The sequence below is a fragment of the Monocercomonoides exilis genome (assembly GCF_001643675.1).
Source record: "Monocercomonoides exilis strain PA203 chromosome Unknown scaffold35-1074681, whole genome shotgun sequence".
Lineage (NCBI taxonomy): Eukaryota > Preaxostyla > Oxymonadida > Polymastigidae > Monocercomonoides > Monocercomonoides exilis.
Genome location: NW_027150580.1, coordinates 259,257 through 276,761, shown reverse-complemented (window position 1 = coordinate 276,761; position 17,505 = coordinate 259,257). Strand labels below are relative to the sequence as shown.

Here is a 17,505-nt window from a genome sequence, read left to right as displayed (position 1 = left end):
ATACAATTTTCTTTTTGATGAAGGATTTGTATCACTATAGCAGCCTTTCACCTTTTTGCTTCGTGCAGAAAAAGTGAATTTTCACCAACAAAAAAAGAGAGAAGAAAACATTGAAGTATTCATTGATAATGAAATAAATAGAATATATGTGAAAATTGGATAAGCATCGCAAACAGTAGGTTTAACAGCAATTCACGCTCATCACTTTCATTTTCCGACATATATTCAAAGCAAATAACTCTGGGTATATAAACATTCAACGAAATCATCGCAACATCTAAATACACATATAGAATTATCACACATTTATTTCTGTAAGTTTGAGCAAATAACTGTTCCTATTGCTCAAAAATATATAACAAAATTTTTTAAAAATTAAAATGGGAAAGAGTTGATATTTGAGGTTTCGTTTTGCATTATCAAACAGATATAATCAGAATAAAGCATTTGTTATTTGAATCAATCGTTATTGATTTGAGATAATCATTGAAAATTTAAATTTACAACCTACAATTGTATTTCCACACAATTAATTTAACAAAATTAAGAAACTAATTATTCGATTTTGGTTAACTTCTTATTCAAAATTATTAAAATTGTGCATTTTTCGAAAAAAAAATGAATCCAAAAAAAAAAAAAATAAAATAAAATAACATTTTCAGAAAAGTGACAGAAAAAATTTTAAAAGTTTCCAATAATGATTTTATAAATAAGTGTACGTTGAGTACAGAAAATGTTTTGGATCCAATTGAAACGCGTGTTTGATAAATGACTGACCCAAAGCAACTTGTTTTTTAAACTATCAAATTGGATTTTCCTGATCATTTGTATTTTAGCTTCTGAATCAATTATTTGGTGAAAAAAAATTAATCAAAAATTCGGAAAATAAAATTTAAAATATGAAACATCCAGAATGCAGTAAAACAGAAAAGAAGTTTTTATTTTTCAGTAATGCACGTTTCATTCTCATTCACGTTCAGCCAATTCTGGCAGCCGCCATGCTGATCCCAACCAACTTCGTTTTCTCTTTATTTTCTTCACTTATCGCCTTTCTCCCTTTCTGCCTTCCAGCTCCCCTACTGCACACAAGCCATGCAACAACAGGCTCCACCTTCTTCATTTCCTCAACCAAATGTTTCTCAAAGCTCATCACATCCCCTGGATCAATTCCCCTCCGCCGAAGCCTCCGAATATACTTCACCTCATGCAACGAAAACACATACCGTTTGAGCATTTCACATTCATCCACAGCATACCCTCTTCTTCCGTGATCCCAGCGACCCGTATTCATGCCCGTCTGCTCCAATCCATGCAGCCCCAGACTCTTTATCACACTCTCACATTCTTCATTTCTATCACCTGCACCGCCTCTCACTCCCTCTTTTCCAAACGGATCCTCAAAATCTCGAATAATCAAATCTCTGCCTCTTCCCCTTTCGCTTTGCAAAGCCCTTTCCCCACCCTCTTTCTCTTCTCTTTCTCCTCTTTTCTCTCTTTGCACCCATCCGTCTTTCCATCTATCCCATGTCAACTTATCGAATTCTGTTTCTTCTTGTCCTTTCACACTTGGCATCTCGATTGTTTTTCTGTCCAAATGTATATTCTTCTCAAAAGAATCCTCTTCTTTTCCTCTCTCGTCTGTCACACGTGAAATTCCCTTTCCATCTCTACACATCAACTTACTGCCCTCCTTACAACTAGGTGCGTACAGTCCCCATCCCAAGCAACTCCATTGCATTGCCCCTCTAAAATAACTCTCTCTCTCAAATAGTTCGCATCGGCAACTCCTCTCACCATTCCTTACCCCTGAACCTGCACTCCATTGCAGCTCCCTTTCAAATAATTTCACTTCCTCATGCCTCTCATCCACCTCCTTTTCAATTTCCCCCTTCGCCAACTCCAATCTTTCTTTTCTGCTTTCTTCCTTTTCTTCTTTCTCTTCTTTTTCTCCTGTTTTTTCCTCTCTTTCCCAACTTTTCTTTTTCAATTTCTTCTTCTTTTCCATCCCAATCCATTTCCCCATCTCTCTCTCGTCCATTTCCGTCTTTTCACTCTCCTCGTTCTCTTCTGCACTCTCTTCACACTCCAAACCCATCTTTTCTCTCATTTCTCTTTCCGCCAAATCCCACATTTCTGCTTCTTCCTCTCCCACCCACTCCTTCCTAACCCACACCCCAAATACTCTTGCAAACAACTTTGCCTCCTTGATCTGCTTCCGGTTCACTGCGTTCCGTTCTTTCTCTCTTATTTCCTTCATTCTTCTCTTCCTTGAGCAGACTCCTTTAAATTCATCATCATTTCTCAATCTCTTTTCATTCTCCACCTCATCCATATCTGTTTCATCTTCCATGCTCACTTCATCCTCTCTCTTTTTCAAATTCATGTCTTCTCTTTCCCATCGCTTCACCATTTCCAACCTCCCTGCCTCTCTCATATCCTCCTCCTTCCTTCCAGATAGATCCATCTCCATTTCTCTGCTTTTCCAATATCTCACATCTTCATATCCTGTTCCTATCCTTTCTTTCAAATAGAGAGTTTTATCTGCTGCATCCTCTTCGATTTGCAGAATTCCTCCTGCACGCTCCGAGCTCTTCCTCAAATCTTTTTCTTCCAGAGAAATCCTTTCAGAACATAATGTTTCTGACCCTCTGAAACTGTGACCAATTGCATCGCTGCCTGGTTCAAATGCAAGCTTGCTCCTATGGTCTCCTTGTCCCATCTTAAAGTTTTGAGACGCACAGCTCAAAATTTCGCTGTTTCTATTCATCCAGCTCCACCCAAAGGGGCCCGATGATCTGTCTCCACTCCTTGCAGTGCTCGACATGCAAAAATCTAATACACTTATGGGCAATGTTGCGCTTTCCATTGTTCCCAATTTCCTTTTCAAAAATGACTGAAAACACAAATTGAATAAAAAATAGAGCACAACCACGCGCCACATCCACAAAATAAAGCAGATACTCTGTTAATGCATTGAACTTATATTATTAGCAAACATGCTGCTGTGGCTCCCACATGGACTGTTCGGTGAAGCTCGCCACATCCATTTTCTAAAAACTGAAAACTTGAAAAATAATTATGGGTATCTTTAAATTCTTGTGGAATAAGTTATTGTTTCAATTGTGATTACTGTTTTCATTCGCTGAGAATACGAATTGAATTTTTTCTCGTAATATATGAAAAGAGAATTCTACCTTTTTTTTTTTTTATTGAAAATAAAGAACTTTTCATATTCTTCAAATGATAGATTTTATTTTGCAAGGCGAAAAATAAAGAAAAAAAGATTTTTGGCATTAGAAAGTCAAAAAGTTTCATTTATTCAAACATTTACATTTTCACTCCAAAACCGTTGAAAAATAAACAGAGTTATTATAACCTAAAAAAGAAAGAATTTCACCTAAGCTTATAATGATATCTTCAAACCCATCTTCTTCCATCTTTTCATATATCTCCAATTTCGTTGTTTCTCTTTCTTCATTGCTTCTTTCATTGTTCACCTTTTTTTTCAATTTTCCGAAAAGTTCAGGAAAAAAATCCAAGCTTTGATACGCCACACCCTTGTTCAATGTTGGCTGCAGAAATTCCTCCAAAAACAGGTCAATGACTCCTTTCTTCAGCAAGCAATCAACATCAACATTTTTCATTCGTGTAATATCCAAAAGCAGAGAAGAACATTCCTCGAATATTTCGCTTTCGTTCTCTCTTGCTGCTCTGCTGAGACAGACATTGCAACATATCAGCTCAGAGAATTCATCCTTCCATGTGCGGGCATTCCATGTCAATCGTTTGATCATTTGAATCCATTTCAATATTATCTGCACTTCTTTCGTCTTCTCCAATACCTTTTCAGTCTTCCTCCAATCAACACACTTTGCCAGCTCTTCCATTTCTCTTGATGCTTCTCTAAAAAAATGAACCTCATTCACAATTATTTCTTCCAACTCTCTTTCTTTGTGCTGCCTGTTTGTATAAAACTGCCAAATTGACTGATATGCAAGTCTTGTCAAGTTGTGGTGTTCTTGATGATGTCTGATGATTTCTATCGCACCGTTTTGATACAGTTTTTTATTTATTTCCTATTTTTCAAAATAGAGTTATCATCAATAAACGCGATTGACATTTTAATAAAAAATAACACGGATACCTGATGTTTGTCAATGTTGCTCAAAGCAATTAAAGCTGTTTCTTTCTCCTTTTGTGCTTTTTCGCTTTCTTCTTTGTCCAATGCAATTTTCAGGTGACGAGGAATACAAATATTTTGTAGCTTTTCTGAAATATAACAATCTTTGTGTAACAAATAGCATTCGCACAAATCAACAAGAAATTTTTCATTCACTTCTTCTTTTTTCTTCTCTTCATCAACAATCATCTTTCGAATTCTTTTATTCAATTGCGATTCATCAAAAGAATAAAACTTGAAATTATTTAATTCTTTAAAATGTCCCGCCTGTCTTAAAAACAAAAAAGTGTTTTCGAATGATAATTTGTCTTCTTCAATCATTTTGTTAATCTTGTTGAATGTCTCTTTCGAAAAAGCACAGTCCAATTCTTTTTTATTCATTTTCGCAATCAATTTATGCATTTCTTCAATTTTGACTTTCTGCTCATCTTCATTGTAATTTCCCAGCTCAAAAAGCAATTCTTCAAAAAATTTCAATTTAATAAAAAAAAAAAAAGAACTTGCCATTTCAAAAAAAAAAAAATAGATAAAATGAGCAAACTTGAAAACTTGTCAAAAAGAGGCATTTCTTGAATCTCTTTTTTACGCTCAACGTTTCCGCATGCATCCATTCTGAAAATCATAATAACACAATTTATATGAGTGAATCATCAAAATTCACAGAATAATCCACAAATGCAAACATCATTCGTTATTTTTCTAAAGGTTAAGAATACTGTATCTACGCAAAGTGCTTTTGCTTTATTAAATGGAATGTAATAGGGGGCACAATCAAATAATTTTGATTGGCTGTTTAAGTCCAGAAAAGCAACTCTTTTGATTCAATTTGATCAAACCAATAGAAAAAAATGGATTGGAATTTTTGAGAAATGTTTCTTATCTTTTTTTTTTTTTGATATTTCTTTGCATAAAAGAATGGTTTCAATTTCAAACGCAAAATTGGAATCTGATTGTTTTTGAAAGAAAGCTGTCTTGTTTTCTCAAATTGAAAGCATATCTCTCTTTCATGAGAAATGATTGCACAAAAAACGATTTTCTGCAATTCTTGAATCTCGACACATTTTATTTTTTTCATTTCCGCTAAATTTGAACAAACTCAATGAGCAGAACAAAATAATAGATAATCATCGAAGTGAATTGCAGATCAACAAAAAAGATAAAGTTAATAGAATATTGGAAAGCCAGCGTGAATATAGTGAGAGAAAAAAAACATTGAGAGTTTACAGGACTAGTGCTTTTTTATGGTTGTGCTTCATCATCTTCTTCTAATTTAATTTCAGTTCACATTGAAATGCATCAAGTGAATGCATTTGTTGGAGGATCAAGGCTCTGAGAAAATATTACCGATAGAAAAGATGAATTTCAGCTCGGTTGATTCCGCTGTTTCTTTTTCATTTTTAAAATTGTGTCAAAAATATTTTTTCAATCTCGGTGCTCCAAATTCAGAGGAAAGAAAGAGATAAAAGAGATGAGAAAGGGTGAAGCTGATCGAAACAAAAAAGAAAATTCGTCTCTGAATTCAATCATCTTCATTGAATGAGAAAAACACATCAGCAAGTTTGGAGAAGTGATAAGTTAATTCAACAATTCGGAATGAAAGAGAGATAGAACAAAAAAATATTGTCTGATTTCTCGTCATCATCTTCTCATTTTTCTTCTTATCTTTCAATCAGAAATGAATATTCTCTTCTCCAAATTCTTTTCTTCTTTTTTATTGTCATCATTCTTCGCCTTTCTCTTCATTCCTTTTGTTTCATCTTTATTTTTTCACGAGAGCACTTGTTTCATCCATTTCATCTCAAAATGCAATTCTTCAATATCTTAATCAAATTCCATCTCTTTCTCTTCCTTTCTCTTCCTTTTTCTGTTTTAATCTGCATTTTCCTATTTGTGGAGAAAGAGAAGATGTCTCTCTCACATTCTTTTCTCACAATATCATCTAAAAGTTCTACTCCAATTGTATTTTCCTCTTCATCTGCTTTGCTATCACATTGAAAAATATTTCTTTTTTTATCAATCATTTTTCATTGTTATTCTCTTTCCTTGACTGATCTCCCTGAATCTCTGTTCAAAATTGTTCTTTTCCTCTCCATTTTTCTTCATTTTCACTTGCTTTGCAAATTGCTCATGGGCTCATTCTTCAAAATTCATTCTTCCAAACCCCCCTTTTTTTCACATCCCAATACAAATGCAATGCATTCCTTCAAATTTAAAACCTTTCATTTTGGCTTGCTGAGAATGAATTGAAAAGATGAAGGAAACGAATTCACAACATTGATGCAAATGGTTGATATGTTCAATGTAAAAGCCTTCCGCCTTTTCCCTCTTCATACTCCTGCATTTCTGTTTTCAAATGCACACAAAAAAACAGAAAAAGAAGAAGAATTGAAAAGAGTATTACACAAACAACTCACAGAAAGAGCAACAACTGAAACGAAGTGAGTGTTAACAAAAGAAAAGTGGAAGAGGGAGAAGAGGGAGAATTAAAGGCATACAGTATTTGCAAAAAAATGAACATAGATTATATGTGAATGTGTGAGTGGGATGAGAGTGCTGTCTAATGAAATAAAGAAGCCAAAGAAGAAGACGATGGAGAAGTGATAAATTGAAACGAATGAAAATTTCACATTTCATGTTGAATACGTTTCGCATCAAGTCAAAGAAATCATTTCAGAATATAATCATTTCTTTTCTCTTCTTTTTTCATCGATTTTTTCGTTTATTCGTTTTCTGCCATCAGACTATTCTGTATCTCTGTTTTCATCAAATTCCATTCCTTTTTTTGCCTTTCTTCTTCCTCTTCCTCCTCCTCTTATTTTCTTCCTTTTTGAGATGAGATGAAATGAACGGAAATGAATTGAGCATTCAAGTCACAAACTCAAAAGATAGTCAGATGAGTTTTTTGACAGATGCAAATATCGATCCCAATTTGCCAAAACAGGCAACATTTTATGAAGGCTTGTAATGAAATCTTCATATCCCTCCTCTTCCATCTTTACAAATATGTTCCTTTTGGCTGATTTTATTTCCTCTTCATCAGTTTTATCATCTTTTCTTTCCTTCAACTTTTGGTAAATTCCTCTGAAACAGGAAAGCCGCTCTCTCAAAAAGGTGTCTTCCAAGTTTGGAAGCTGGATTTCCTCCAAAAGCACATCAACAGCTCCTCCTTTCAGCAAGTCGTCGACTTTCACTGCTTTGTTCCACGCTGCTCTTCTTAAAGATATGTTGCATTCCACACTTATTTCTCTGCATTCATTCTTTGCTGCTCGAAGCACTTGAACAATACTTCTGACAAGTCCAACAAGTTCGTCATTCAACGACTCAAATGTGAAAAAATAGCATTTTATTGTTTGAATCCATCTCATCAAAGCAGTCTCTTCTTTCTTTTTGCTTCTTTCTTCCCCTTCTTTTTTGTTTCCCTTCCAATTCACACGCTTTCTCAGCTCTTCCAACTCTCTTGCTGCTTCTCTCACAAAATGCAGTTCATCAACAACTGCCCTATTCGACGTTCCTATGGTATGCACTCTGCCCGCCAAACACTCCCAAGCTGATTGATATGCAAGTTGAGTCAGGTTTCGATGTTCCTGATGATGTTGGATGATTTCTTTGATCCCTTTCAAATACACCTCATTTTTTATTCCCTGATTAAAAGCAAGAAAGAAACAAAGACATCAAAAGGAAAGAAAGAAATGCAACAAACAAAGAAGCACATGCAAGCCAAAGCCAGCAAAGCCATTTCCACTTCTTTCTGTGCTTCTTCGTTTTCTTCCTTGTTCAAAGCAGCTTTCAGAATATGTGGCAAGCAAATTGAAGACAATTGTGATGGACCATGACAGCAAAGAAAAATATAGCATTCGCAAAGATCAATCAAATGCTTTTCATTTTTTTCTTTTTTCTTTTTTTCTTCCTCAAAAATCATCTCCTTAAATCTTCTGTCCAATGAAGATGAAACAAATGCTCTATTCCATAGGTTCATCGGGATTTTGCAATATCCAATGTGCTTCAGCATCAAAGCCGAATCTTTCAAAGACATTTTCTTTTCTTCAATCATTTTATCTATTTTATTGAACAAATCAGTTTCGAAAATCGATTCCAGTTCGCCTTCATTCATTTCATCCATCACTCTGTTAATCGCTTTTATTTTCCGTTTCTGTTCATCCTCTTTGCAACCTCCAAGCTCCCCAAACAAATCTTCAAAAGGCGCGTTAATCATAGTAAATTGTGCCTTTTCAATAAAAAAGAAAACTGCAAACTCCAAAACCTTTCAACTGGTGATGTTCTTTCGATAATGCTTTCAAAAATGCTCGTTCTGTTTGCAATTCATTCAGCATACGAAATTCAACAGCAATTCAAACAATGAGATAACAGATAATCACAAACTTCATTGTTTTTCTTGCAAAATGAAAATGCTATCCTTTCAATATTAATTATTACACTTTTCAAAAACAAACGTTCAATATGTGCAACATCAAAACACACGGTCTTGGCTGTATCTGAGTTGAAAAGCTCTCCTTTTGTTTCTTTTTGATCTAACCAACATCGTATAACATTTAAGGAAAATAAAAACGGTAGATGTCACCTTTGGAGGACCTGTTATTTTTAGCATATTATTAATGATCGTTAAAAATAAGTTATTAATATGTTATTAAAACTTGTTAAATGTGTGCGGAAAGTTATTGAAATCAAAAAAACAAAAATAACTTTTTTAAACAAATAATCTAAAAGAAAATTTATTCTGTGTATTCTGAAGCTGATGCACAATCACCTGCTCCAAATTCATCAAAACTTGAAAGAGAGTAAATATCAGAGTTGTTCTCAATTATGTAATCAATATCTGGCAAATTTCGTTCCTCGTTATTTTCTTCGTTATCATCGTCTTCATCAATTTCTTCACGTTTTTTGTACACTAACTCAACAAATTCAGAAAAGGTCAAATTGAAGCAGTTTTTGACAATGAATAAAGATATATGGTCTTGAATAAACGCATCTCTCATTCAAGAAACCGGTTGAAACTCTCTGAAATGATGCCACATCCCTTCGACAGTGTTTGTGCATGTTCCAGTTGCAGGATCGACATGGTGTCGATCGTGAACAACAATTTTCTGAACATAGCCTTTTTTTGCCAATGTTGCATATGCTCTCCAAGAATCACTCATTGCAGTAGTTCCAGGCAATATGTGCTGTTTTATAATTGGTAACAAAGAGTTTCTAGAACGATCTTTGACGATCCATAACATTTTTCCCCAACTTGCTGACACTCTCTTCTTTCAATTGCTCCAAAAATCCATTGTAACATCTTGTTCCTTCTTCTTCGATATTTTCTTCGACGTAATAAGCATTCATCAATTTCTACTGTCTTTCCTTCGCCTCCAAGTTGCATTGTCTTGTTTATTAGGAATTGTGTACAAGCATATCTGCATGCACTGTTCCAGAAACCGACTGAGTGCCTGTGAATATTGAGTAGAAGACTTCCATGTTTGATGGTCATACCAATCCAAAAAAAGAGATTAATCATCAGCGCTTTTCCAATTCTGATGTGCATTTTGTTAAACTGACTTCCATGAAATAATGAACGTTTCACCCCACATTTTTTGCATCTCCAACACTTCTTCCCTGTATTCTCTCTGATTAAATTCATTGGAATTCTGTGTCTACTGCATCTAGGGACTTTTCCTTTCAGTAAGGTTCCAAACATCCATTGCCAAGCTTTATTTTCGTTCGGAAATGTCTTAAATAGCTTATGAACTTCTTTTCGATTCATTTGAAGTTTCGATCAAATAGAAGAAATAATGATCACATCCCATAAATTCAAAAAAAATTCCTTTTTTTTTTTATTTATAAACACATTTCAGCACTTCAATTTACATTAAATATCACATATTAACACTTTTTATTAATTAACAATGCACTTCATTCAAAAAAAATATGTCCACCAAAGGTGACATTTGCCTTTTATTTATTTATTTATTTATTTATAAATTTTTCATTCTCATTTGAAAACTATTCGAAAAAGCTGAACGAATTATTTGAGGTTTTGAAAACGAAAAAAAATAAAAATGAAATAGTCAAAATGGAATTAAAGTAAAAAAAGCATGAGAGAGTTCGTGTGAAAGAAGGAAAGGAAATATTCACTCAAAATGCGGAAGATCAATGCTGTGCGCTTCATCCACGAAAATGACATTATTTATCAAGAAATCGTTTATGCAAAGATTGTTTGCAAATCCCTTCGAAAGAAGTGAAGCAACATAATTCAACACTTTTTCAAAGTCGTTTCATGAAGAGATGCCCTCACATTCATATGCTGTCATGCCGAACATCCTTGGCATCAAAAGTCACTTTGCTTCAGCTGACAGGAAATAACATTCGGAAGATGGAGAAGATGAATGTTTTTATGAAATGAATGAAGGAAACATGCAAACCATTATCTGATCTTTCAGTTACCAACAGAAACGGCGCGACTTACAAGGAAAAAACAAACGCAATAATTCAACTTCCTTCCCATCAGAATGAAGGGAGTGACAGGCTTTCTGATTCCACCTCCTCGAATTCTTCTTTCTCTTTCTTTTTCTCTTCATTCTCTCAAAATGCATTTCTTCAACTCTTTCCAACATATTCCTCCTGATTTCCCTTCTTTAGTTCTTCTTCGTTTCATTCATTTTTGTGTCGATTTTCTTCAAATATTTTTATCATCTTTTTTTCTTCTCTTCTCTTCAATCGTAATCTCTGATGCAGGCACAAAACATGAAGAACTCCAAATAGATGATGCGAGTGATGCTGTGTTGGTGGTGATTGTGCGATGTGATGATGATTAATTGGGACAAGATGAAGACGAAGATTGCGTTGATAATAATGATAATTACAATGATAATAACCAGATTGGACATGCAACATTCACAGAAGGGGTGGAAAACAAATAAAGAACTGGAAAGATAGCAGAGGAAATTCATTCTGTTTTCGTGTCTGGCAGAGAAAGCTGAATCAATTCAATATGAGATCTGCTCCAACTTCTGTGAAAATTGTGTTCTTTGTAGAATGCATCGACCGTTGAAGGAGAAGTCATTATGGAAACTCGCTTAGCGAAGATGAAGATGAAGCTGAAGATGAAGCTGAAGATGCAGATGAAGCTGAAGATGAAGATGAAGGCGCAGATGCAGATGCAGATGAAGGTGCAGAAGACAAAGGAATGTTGAGTATTCGATGGCTCACAAAGAAACAAGCAAATTTCTTTTTATGTTGGAGCACGACAAAATCTGGGGATCATCTTTCTGTTGGAGATGATCATCATTGCTTTTCTTCAAATAATCCATTTCAAATCCAATGAATCATTTTTGCAATGAAACAACTTTGCTGCAATATTCATCCTTTCTGCTTGTTTTTGCTCATGCACAATTGCAAAGAATGGAATATTATTTTGTTCTGCAAATTCATTTTGTTTTTCAGAAACTCATTTCTTTGAGTCTTTGGCAATCCTGTGAGTCATTTTGAAACAGATGCTAACATTTAGCAATTCATGAAAAATGATAAGAAGGTTAGTAACCACGTGTCCACTTTTTCATTCATGTTCTTCTTCCCAAAAAAAGCCACAAAACACTTTCTCTTCAAGAATTGATTTTTCCTCTTTTCGAATTCTCTTCAGCAAGATTTCCATTCCAATAAAAAAATAAATTTTGTTTCAAAGTCTCGAAGCAATGACTTCAGGAAAGAAGAGCTCCTCACTTCATTTTCATAAAACAGAAATCAAACCATTTTTTGTTGGTTTGATCAAATCGAATCAAAAGATTCTCTTTTCTTGCATTAAACAGCCAATCCAAGATATTTCCTTGTGCTCTCTTTTGCATTCCATTTTGTAAGGCAAAAGCACTTGCGCCGAAACTCCTATCTCTTTTATTTTGCTTGATTTTCAACGATGTTTGTATTTTTCTTTGATATTCTTGCTTGCCAAGCTTTACCCTTCATTTTAAATGTTCTTTGCAACAAACAGAATGGGCTTGCTTAATGATGATGAACCTGATACAAGAATCCTGGCAGTGATTCAAACCGAGAAGTTTTCAAGTTAGCTCTTTTATTTGGATAGAATAATGAAGGATGGATATTAATATTTGAATACCTTTTGCAGAATTGCTCCATGAGCTGGAAAATTGCAATGAGGATGAACAAAAACAGAAAATTGAAGAAATGAATGAAATAATTGATGGAATGAATAAAGATGAATTTGAAACCGTTTTCACAGAAGAACTGTTCGATAACATTCATCAAATGATTGAAGAAAAGAAATTGTCTGTTGAAAATGTCATTGGGCTGCTGAAGCGCATTGGATATTGTTGTTTGATGAAGAAAGGGTGTTTTCAAGGCTTTCCCTTATCTTATTTGCGCAAAGGATTTGAAAAGATGATTTCTGACGAAAATGAAAAAAAAGATGGAAAGAACGAAATGCTTTATGCTGATCTTTGTTTATGCTATCTTTCACTCAGAAACAACTGCTGGACGGAATTGCTCACAATCTGTATGCAGTGTCTTCTAAAAGTTGCATTGAAGAAAGAGGAAAGCGAGGAAGTTCAAAAAGAAGTGGAAATGGCTTTGTTGGCTTTGAGTGATATTGAGTATTATGTATGAACATTTCTGTTTCATTTTTGATGTTGTTGTTTTTCTTTTTTTCTGATAAGATATTGCATAATGAACTGTATCTGAAAGAAATCAAAGAGATCATCATTTATCATCAAGATCATCGGAATCTGACTCAACTTGCCTATCAGTCTGCTTGGGGTTTTTTGACTAACAGATTGTTTAACAATGCAAATTTGGAAGAAGTCATCGTGAATGATCTGCATTTTGTGAGAGAGGCGAGAAGAGAAATGGAAGAGCTGATGAAATATGTGGATTGGAAGAGAGAGAAAGAAGAGAGAGGAAAAGAAGGCAAAGAAGAGATAATAATATCGAAATGGCTCCAAACTTTGGGGAAATTCCTTTTCTACTGTCGATTGCGGAATGAAGAGTATTCTGTGCTTGTCGAAAGCATTGTGCAGGCATTTCGAGCAGCAAAGGATAATTACAGAGACATTGTCAGCCAATGCGTTGAATCATTTAGTTATTCTGTGAATAACAGAAATGTGAAAGTTGAAGACTTTCTGAAAAGAGGAGCTGTTAGTCTCATCTTCGAAGAGATTTGTCGACCAACATTGAATGACGAAATAATATCTGAAAGCTTGCTGTTCTTAATGAATGTTTCAGAGAAATTGAAAGAAGAGGAGGAGGATGAAAAGGAAGAAGCGAAAAGAAAGGTAACAAAAAGGAATGCATTTGAAAAGTTGGAAGAAGAAGGATATGAAGATATCATCATTTGCTTTCATGAAAGATTTGGTTTTCTTAACAGAGACCGTTTTGGTGTGTTGTCGCTGTGTATTTCTGATTATTTTGTGAATGTTTAATCAAATGAAAAGCTCTTCATTTTTCATCCGCATTCTTTCTTATTTTTTAACATTTCATATTTTCACAAGTTTCTCTTTCAGTTGTGAGCAAATTTTCATTGAAAATTCCTCTTTATCGATGAATTATTGTTTTCAAAAAGAAAGTTTTTTGTCTTGGTTCACAAATATGGCCATTTTAAGGCTTCAAGTGTTTGAAGAAAATTCAAAACTCCTCAACAAAAGATTTTGCATAGAGCCCACAACAATTTGGTGAAGTGAAATGGCTTCAACAAGAAGCAAATGAATTATTCAATTGGGAAGGGAAAATTAATTAAAAAAACAAAAACAAATTCTTTTCTCTCTCTCTCAACAAGAAGAGAACTTTTGCTAACAACAAAACAAAATTCAATATACTTTGTTCTCAACAGTTCTGAAAAATAACAAAGCATTTCAAAACACAAAACAGAAAATGTCATTTCGCTTACAAAAACACAAAAAATCTTGATGCTTCCCCAGACATAATGTTCCAATGGATTCTGGTATTATACAAGTTTTCTTCAAAGCTCGTAATGCATTCTTCGAATCCTCGTTCTTCCAATATGTCAAATGCTTTTCTTTTAATAGCTTTTCTTTTCGCTTCGACTGTCTCATAATCGCTTTTCTCTCTCAATCCATCTGAAAGAGTCACAAAGAAATGCAAACAGCTTTCTGCCTCTTCTTCATCCAATGTTGACAGCAGAAGTGTCTCAAAAACTGCCTCAACTATTTCGCTTTTCAGCAAGAAATCAATGCTCGCATTTGAGCCTGATGTTTTCAATTCAAAAAGTTTGATGCAATCTTTTGATATTTCTCTTTCATTCTTTCCTGCCAATTTGCAAATTCTCGAAATCCAGCGATAAAGTTCGATGCTTTCATCATTCCGCAATTCGAAGTCCAAAAACACAAATTTGTCATTGACTGTATTTATCCATCTCTTTATCATCCACGCTTCCTTCTGCACTTCCCATTTTGCTTTTTTTTTCTTCCAGTCCACACATTTGGTCAGCTCTTCCAGTTCCATTGCAACTTCTCTCGCAATATGCAGCTCATTCATGCAAGTTCTTTCCAATATCCCGCCTGGTTCAAAATGATTAACCAGATAAATCCAAGCTGATTGGTGCGCCAGTTGAGTCAGATTTCAATGCTGTTGATGATATTTGATCACTTCCACCATCTCATTCACACACAGATCTGTTATTGCATTCTGTCAATGATTGAAATACAAAACAAAATGCTAATTTTTATCAACACGTAAATAAAAGCTTTCACACCTGTTTCTCTTCCATTGTGCTCAAAGCAGTCAGAATTATTTCGATTTCTCTTTGCGCTTCTTTGCTTTTTATTTCCCTCAATACAACATTCATAAGAAAAGGAATGATTATCAGACGTAACTCAATTGCTTTCGATTTTGTGAAATGAAACAAAAAGTGAAATAGAAAATTTCGATTTACAAAATAAAATGCATTTCCTCAAACATTTACAGAATAATCAGAAATATCCAAAGATAATTGACGGTTGTATTTTCCTTTTAGAAAATCTAATATTTCACAAAAGCTTGTAATGATATCTTCGCATCCTTCTTCTTCCATCTTTTCAAATATCTTCATTTTCGTTTCCTTTCTTTTCGCTTCGTCAGCTTCGCTATAAGTCTTTTCTTTCACCCTTTCTGAAATAACCAAAAAGAAATGCAAGCAATTCTCCGGCATAACTTTTTGCAAAGCTGATTTCTTCATTTCCTCCAAAAATACATCAATGACACCTTCCTTCAACAAGATATCCACATTCAATTCTTTCTTTTCCGCTTCTTCTAGTAACGAATAAATGCACTGTTTACTTATATCTCGATAATTGTCTTACGCTGCTCGAAATACCTGAACAACGCATCTGATAAGCCCAACAAATCCATCAGCCCGCAATTGGTATGAGATAAAGAAATAACCAATTAAAGAGATCCATCTCCTTATGATAATCACTCCTTTCTCTTCTTTTTCTCCTCCTTCTTTTCTCTTCCAATCAATGCATCTCATCAGCTTTTCCGGTTCTCTTGTTGCCTCTCTCAGAAAATGTAGCTCATTTACAATAACTTCTTCCAAGCTATTGTCAGCCCAAAGTCGGTAAATCAAAAACTGCCAAGCCGATTGATATGCAAGCTGTGTCATATTGCTACACTCTTGATGATAAAGTATGATCTCTTTGACTTCATCTAGGAAAAGCTCTTGTTTCAGGAACTAATAAAACAGAGAAAGAAATTTAAAAAAACCTCAAAAATAAAATAGAATACTCCTACCGTATATTTGATGTTGCTCAATGCAAGCAAAGCAATTTCCACCTCTTTTTGAATCTCTTCGTTTTCCTCTTTCTTCAATGCGGCTTTCAGAAGACAAGGCACATAAATCAATAACAATTTTGATGAAGCTTTACCACTGAGCAAAAGATAGCTTTCACAAAGGTCAACAAGAAGCTTTTCGTTCTTTCCATCTTTTTTTGTATTTTCATCAACAATCATCTTTTCAATTCTTTTGCTCAAAGATGAATATCTAAAATGATGATCATATATGTCTCTCAGGGTTTTGCTAAACCCAACATGCTTCAGCAACAACAATGTATTTTCCATCGAAAGTTTCTCTCCTTCGATCATTTCGTGTATTTTGTCAAACAGTTCTTTGTTGAAAATATCCTCAATTTCTTCTTCCTCCATTTCATCAATCATTTTATTCATTTCTTCAATTTTCAGTTTCAGTTCAGCATCTGTGCTTTCTTCCAATTGCAGCAGTTTTTCTTTAAAATTGGAAATAAAACAATTCATCTCCGAGCAATCGTTTTTTATAATATTTTGCATACCAAGAAATGTTTGTTTCATTGAAGGCGACTGCAAAATCGCAAAATGAATGAAAACAAGAAATAAATACATTTTCGAAATATTCATGGTACAAAAGAATCAAGAGAATTAAAAACACCAAATCAAAATCTTTTAAATAACATAGGATTCGAAGCCTCTTTTTCCATCAATAATTTTTGCCTCAAAGCAAGCAAATCAATGAAACAAAATTATCTTGTTTTTGTCAAAATAAATAAGGGTTTGCAATCTATTATTTTTTTAGAGAATATTTTTGATTGATGATATGCTGCGTTAAAACTTTGTTTGTGCTGTTTTGGATGAACTGTCACGGATGCAACCATGCGAGTTATTGTACTGCAGAAGAACAGGAACTTTTCTTGCAGATGGAGGAGAGAGTGGCTGTTTGCATCGATTGCTTGCGAAAAGTGAATAAGTGTGGGAAGTTGCATGAAGTTTGAATCAAGTTATATGTTGCAAACTACATGATGCAACATCGGCTGTGATATTTTGAATGAAAAATAACTCAAGCAAGATGCTGAAAAAGCGAGCAAAATATCAGAAAGATTGAATTGAACCTCTTGTTCATTTCACAGAAATGCAGTGCACCTTGAATATATTTTTTGCACGGGATTTATTTTGTGGAAAAGGAAAGAGAATTGAGGGGTTGAACAATGGAGGAAGCGAGTTGAGCAAAACACTCAGCATGCCTCAACAACAATCTCATTTGCATTTTGCAGAAATCCTACTGGTATGCTATCAGCGAAGACTTGGCGTTAAATGAGTCATTGAAAAGGAATGCATTTCTTGTTAATTTGGAGAATGTGTATTTTCATCTGATATCACAGCCAATTTCACAATGGATTCTCTGCGTTCGATGACGTTCTGTGTCAGCCATTTATTGTCCAGTTGTCTGTTTTTTTAAATGTGGCAAGAGGCGATTTTGGAGAGCAAGAAAATTTGCTGGGTTGATTATTTCGAGTGCATTGGAGATGGGATAATATTTCAAGGCCAAAAAGATGGTTTGACTTTTTTTATTCCATTTA

The 17,505-nt window shown here is 34.4% G+C and overlaps 6 protein-coding genes across 6 annotated transcripts; 1 reads left to right on the top strand and 5 right to left on the bottom strand.

Annotated features, from left to right (window-relative positions):
• Positions 1-563: 563 nt before the first annotated feature.
• Positions 564-2,824, bottom strand: MONOS_10682 (uncharacterized protein; the record flags this gene model as incomplete). The annotated part of the gene is made up of 1 exon (XM_067863152.1): positions 564-2,824. The coding sequence occupies one exon, from the start codon at positions 2,822-2,824 to the stop codon at positions 977-979; it is 1,848 nt and encodes a 615-aa protein (XP_067723873.1). The 3' UTR covers positions 564-976.
• Positions 2,825-3,195: 371 nt separating this feature from the next.
• On the bottom strand, positions 3,196-4,968 carry MONOS_10681 (uncharacterized protein). The gene is made up of 4 exons (XM_067863151.1): positions 4,864-4,968; positions 4,722-4,792; positions 4,145-4,641; positions 3,196-4,076 (listed from the first exon to the last, which is right to left on the bottom strand). Exons 1-4 carry the CDS (start codon positions 4,866-4,868, stop codon positions 3,336-3,338), a joined length of 1,314 nt encoding a protein of 437 aa, XP_067723872.1. The 5' UTR covers positions 4,869-4,968; the 3' UTR covers positions 3,196-3,335.
• A 1,254-nt stretch (positions 4,969-6,222) lies between these two features.
• MONOS_17877 (uncharacterized protein) lies at positions 6,223-8,565 on the bottom strand (the record flags this gene model as incomplete). The annotated part of the gene is made up of 4 exons (XM_067870840.1): positions 6,223-7,821; positions 7,881-8,371; positions 8,434-8,489; positions 8,561-8,565. The coding sequence occupies 4 exons, from the start codon at positions 8,563-8,565 to the stop codon at positions 7,051-7,053; spliced, it is 1,323 nt and encodes a 440-aa protein (XP_067723871.1). The 3' UTR covers positions 6,223-7,050.
• A 3,378-nt stretch (positions 8,566-11,943) lies between these two features.
• Positions 11,944-13,728, top strand: MONOS_15170 (uncharacterized protein). Its single transcript, XM_067868031.1, has 4 exons — positions 11,944-12,088; positions 12,162-12,232; positions 12,297-12,787; positions 12,844-13,728. Exons 2-4 carry the CDS (start codon positions 12,163-12,165, stop codon positions 13,603-13,605), a joined length of 1,323 nt encoding a protein of 440 aa, XP_067723870.1. The 5' UTR covers positions 11,944-12,088; position 12,162; the 3' UTR covers positions 13,606-13,728.
• Positions 13,729-14,065: 337 nt separating this feature from the next.
• On the bottom strand, positions 14,066-14,987 carry MONOS_15169 (uncharacterized protein; the record flags this gene model as incomplete). The annotated part of the gene is made up of 3 exons (XM_067868029.1): positions 14,066-14,700; positions 14,809-14,827; positions 14,895-14,987. The coding sequence occupies 3 exons, from the start codon at positions 14,985-14,987 to the stop codon at positions 14,066-14,068; spliced, it is 747 nt and encodes a 248-aa protein (XP_067723869.1).
• Positions 14,988-15,229: 242 nt separating this feature from the next.
• MONOS_15168 (uncharacterized protein) lies at positions 15,230-16,822 on the bottom strand. The gene is made up of 3 exons (XM_067868028.1): positions 16,465-16,822; positions 15,911-16,401; positions 15,230-15,851 (listed from the first exon to the last, which is right to left on the bottom strand). The coding sequence occupies exons 1-3, from the start codon at positions 16,547-16,549 to the stop codon at positions 15,477-15,479; spliced, it is 951 nt and encodes a 316-aa protein (XP_067723868.1). The 5' UTR covers positions 16,550-16,822; the 3' UTR covers positions 15,230-15,476.
• Positions 16,823-17,505: the final 683 nt, after the last annotated feature.

Excerpts from the sequence above, each read along its gene's own strand:
- MONOS_10681 (XM_067863151.1), bottom strand. Across the intron at positions 4,642-4,721 it reads TCTTTTTGACAAGTTTTCAA|AATTGCTTTTTGAGCTGGGA; the intron begins GTTTGCTCATTT and ends AATTTTTTGAAG. Across the intron at positions 4,077-4,144 it reads GCAACATTGACAAACATCAG|GAAATAAATAAAAAACTGTA; the intron begins GTATCCGTGTTA and ends TTTGAAAAATAG.
- MONOS_15170 (XM_067868031.1), top strand. The coding sequence starts at position 12,163 with ATGGGCTTGCTTAATGATGATGAACCTGATACAAGAATCCTGGCAGTG. Across the intron at positions 12,233-12,296 it reads TCAAACCGAGAAGTTTTCAA|AATTGCTCCATGAGCTGGAA; the intron begins GTTAGCTCTTTT and ends TACCTTTTGCAG. Across the intron at positions 12,788-12,843 it reads TGAGTGATATTGAGTATTAT|ATATTGCATAATGAACTGTA; the intron begins GTATGAACATTT and ends TTTTCTGATAAG.
- MONOS_15168 (XM_067868028.1), bottom strand. The coding sequence starts at position 16,549 with ATGAATATTTCGAAAATGTATTTATTTCTTGTTTTCATTCATTTTGCG. Across the intron at positions 16,402-16,464 it reads AATGAAACAAACATTTCTTG|AAAAACTGCTGCAATTGGAA; the intron begins GTATGCAAAATA and ends CCAATTTTAAAG. Across the intron at positions 15,852-15,910 it reads TGAGCAACATCAAATATACG|TTCCTGAAACAAGAGCTTTT; the intron begins GTAGGAGTATTC and ends CTGTTTTATTAG.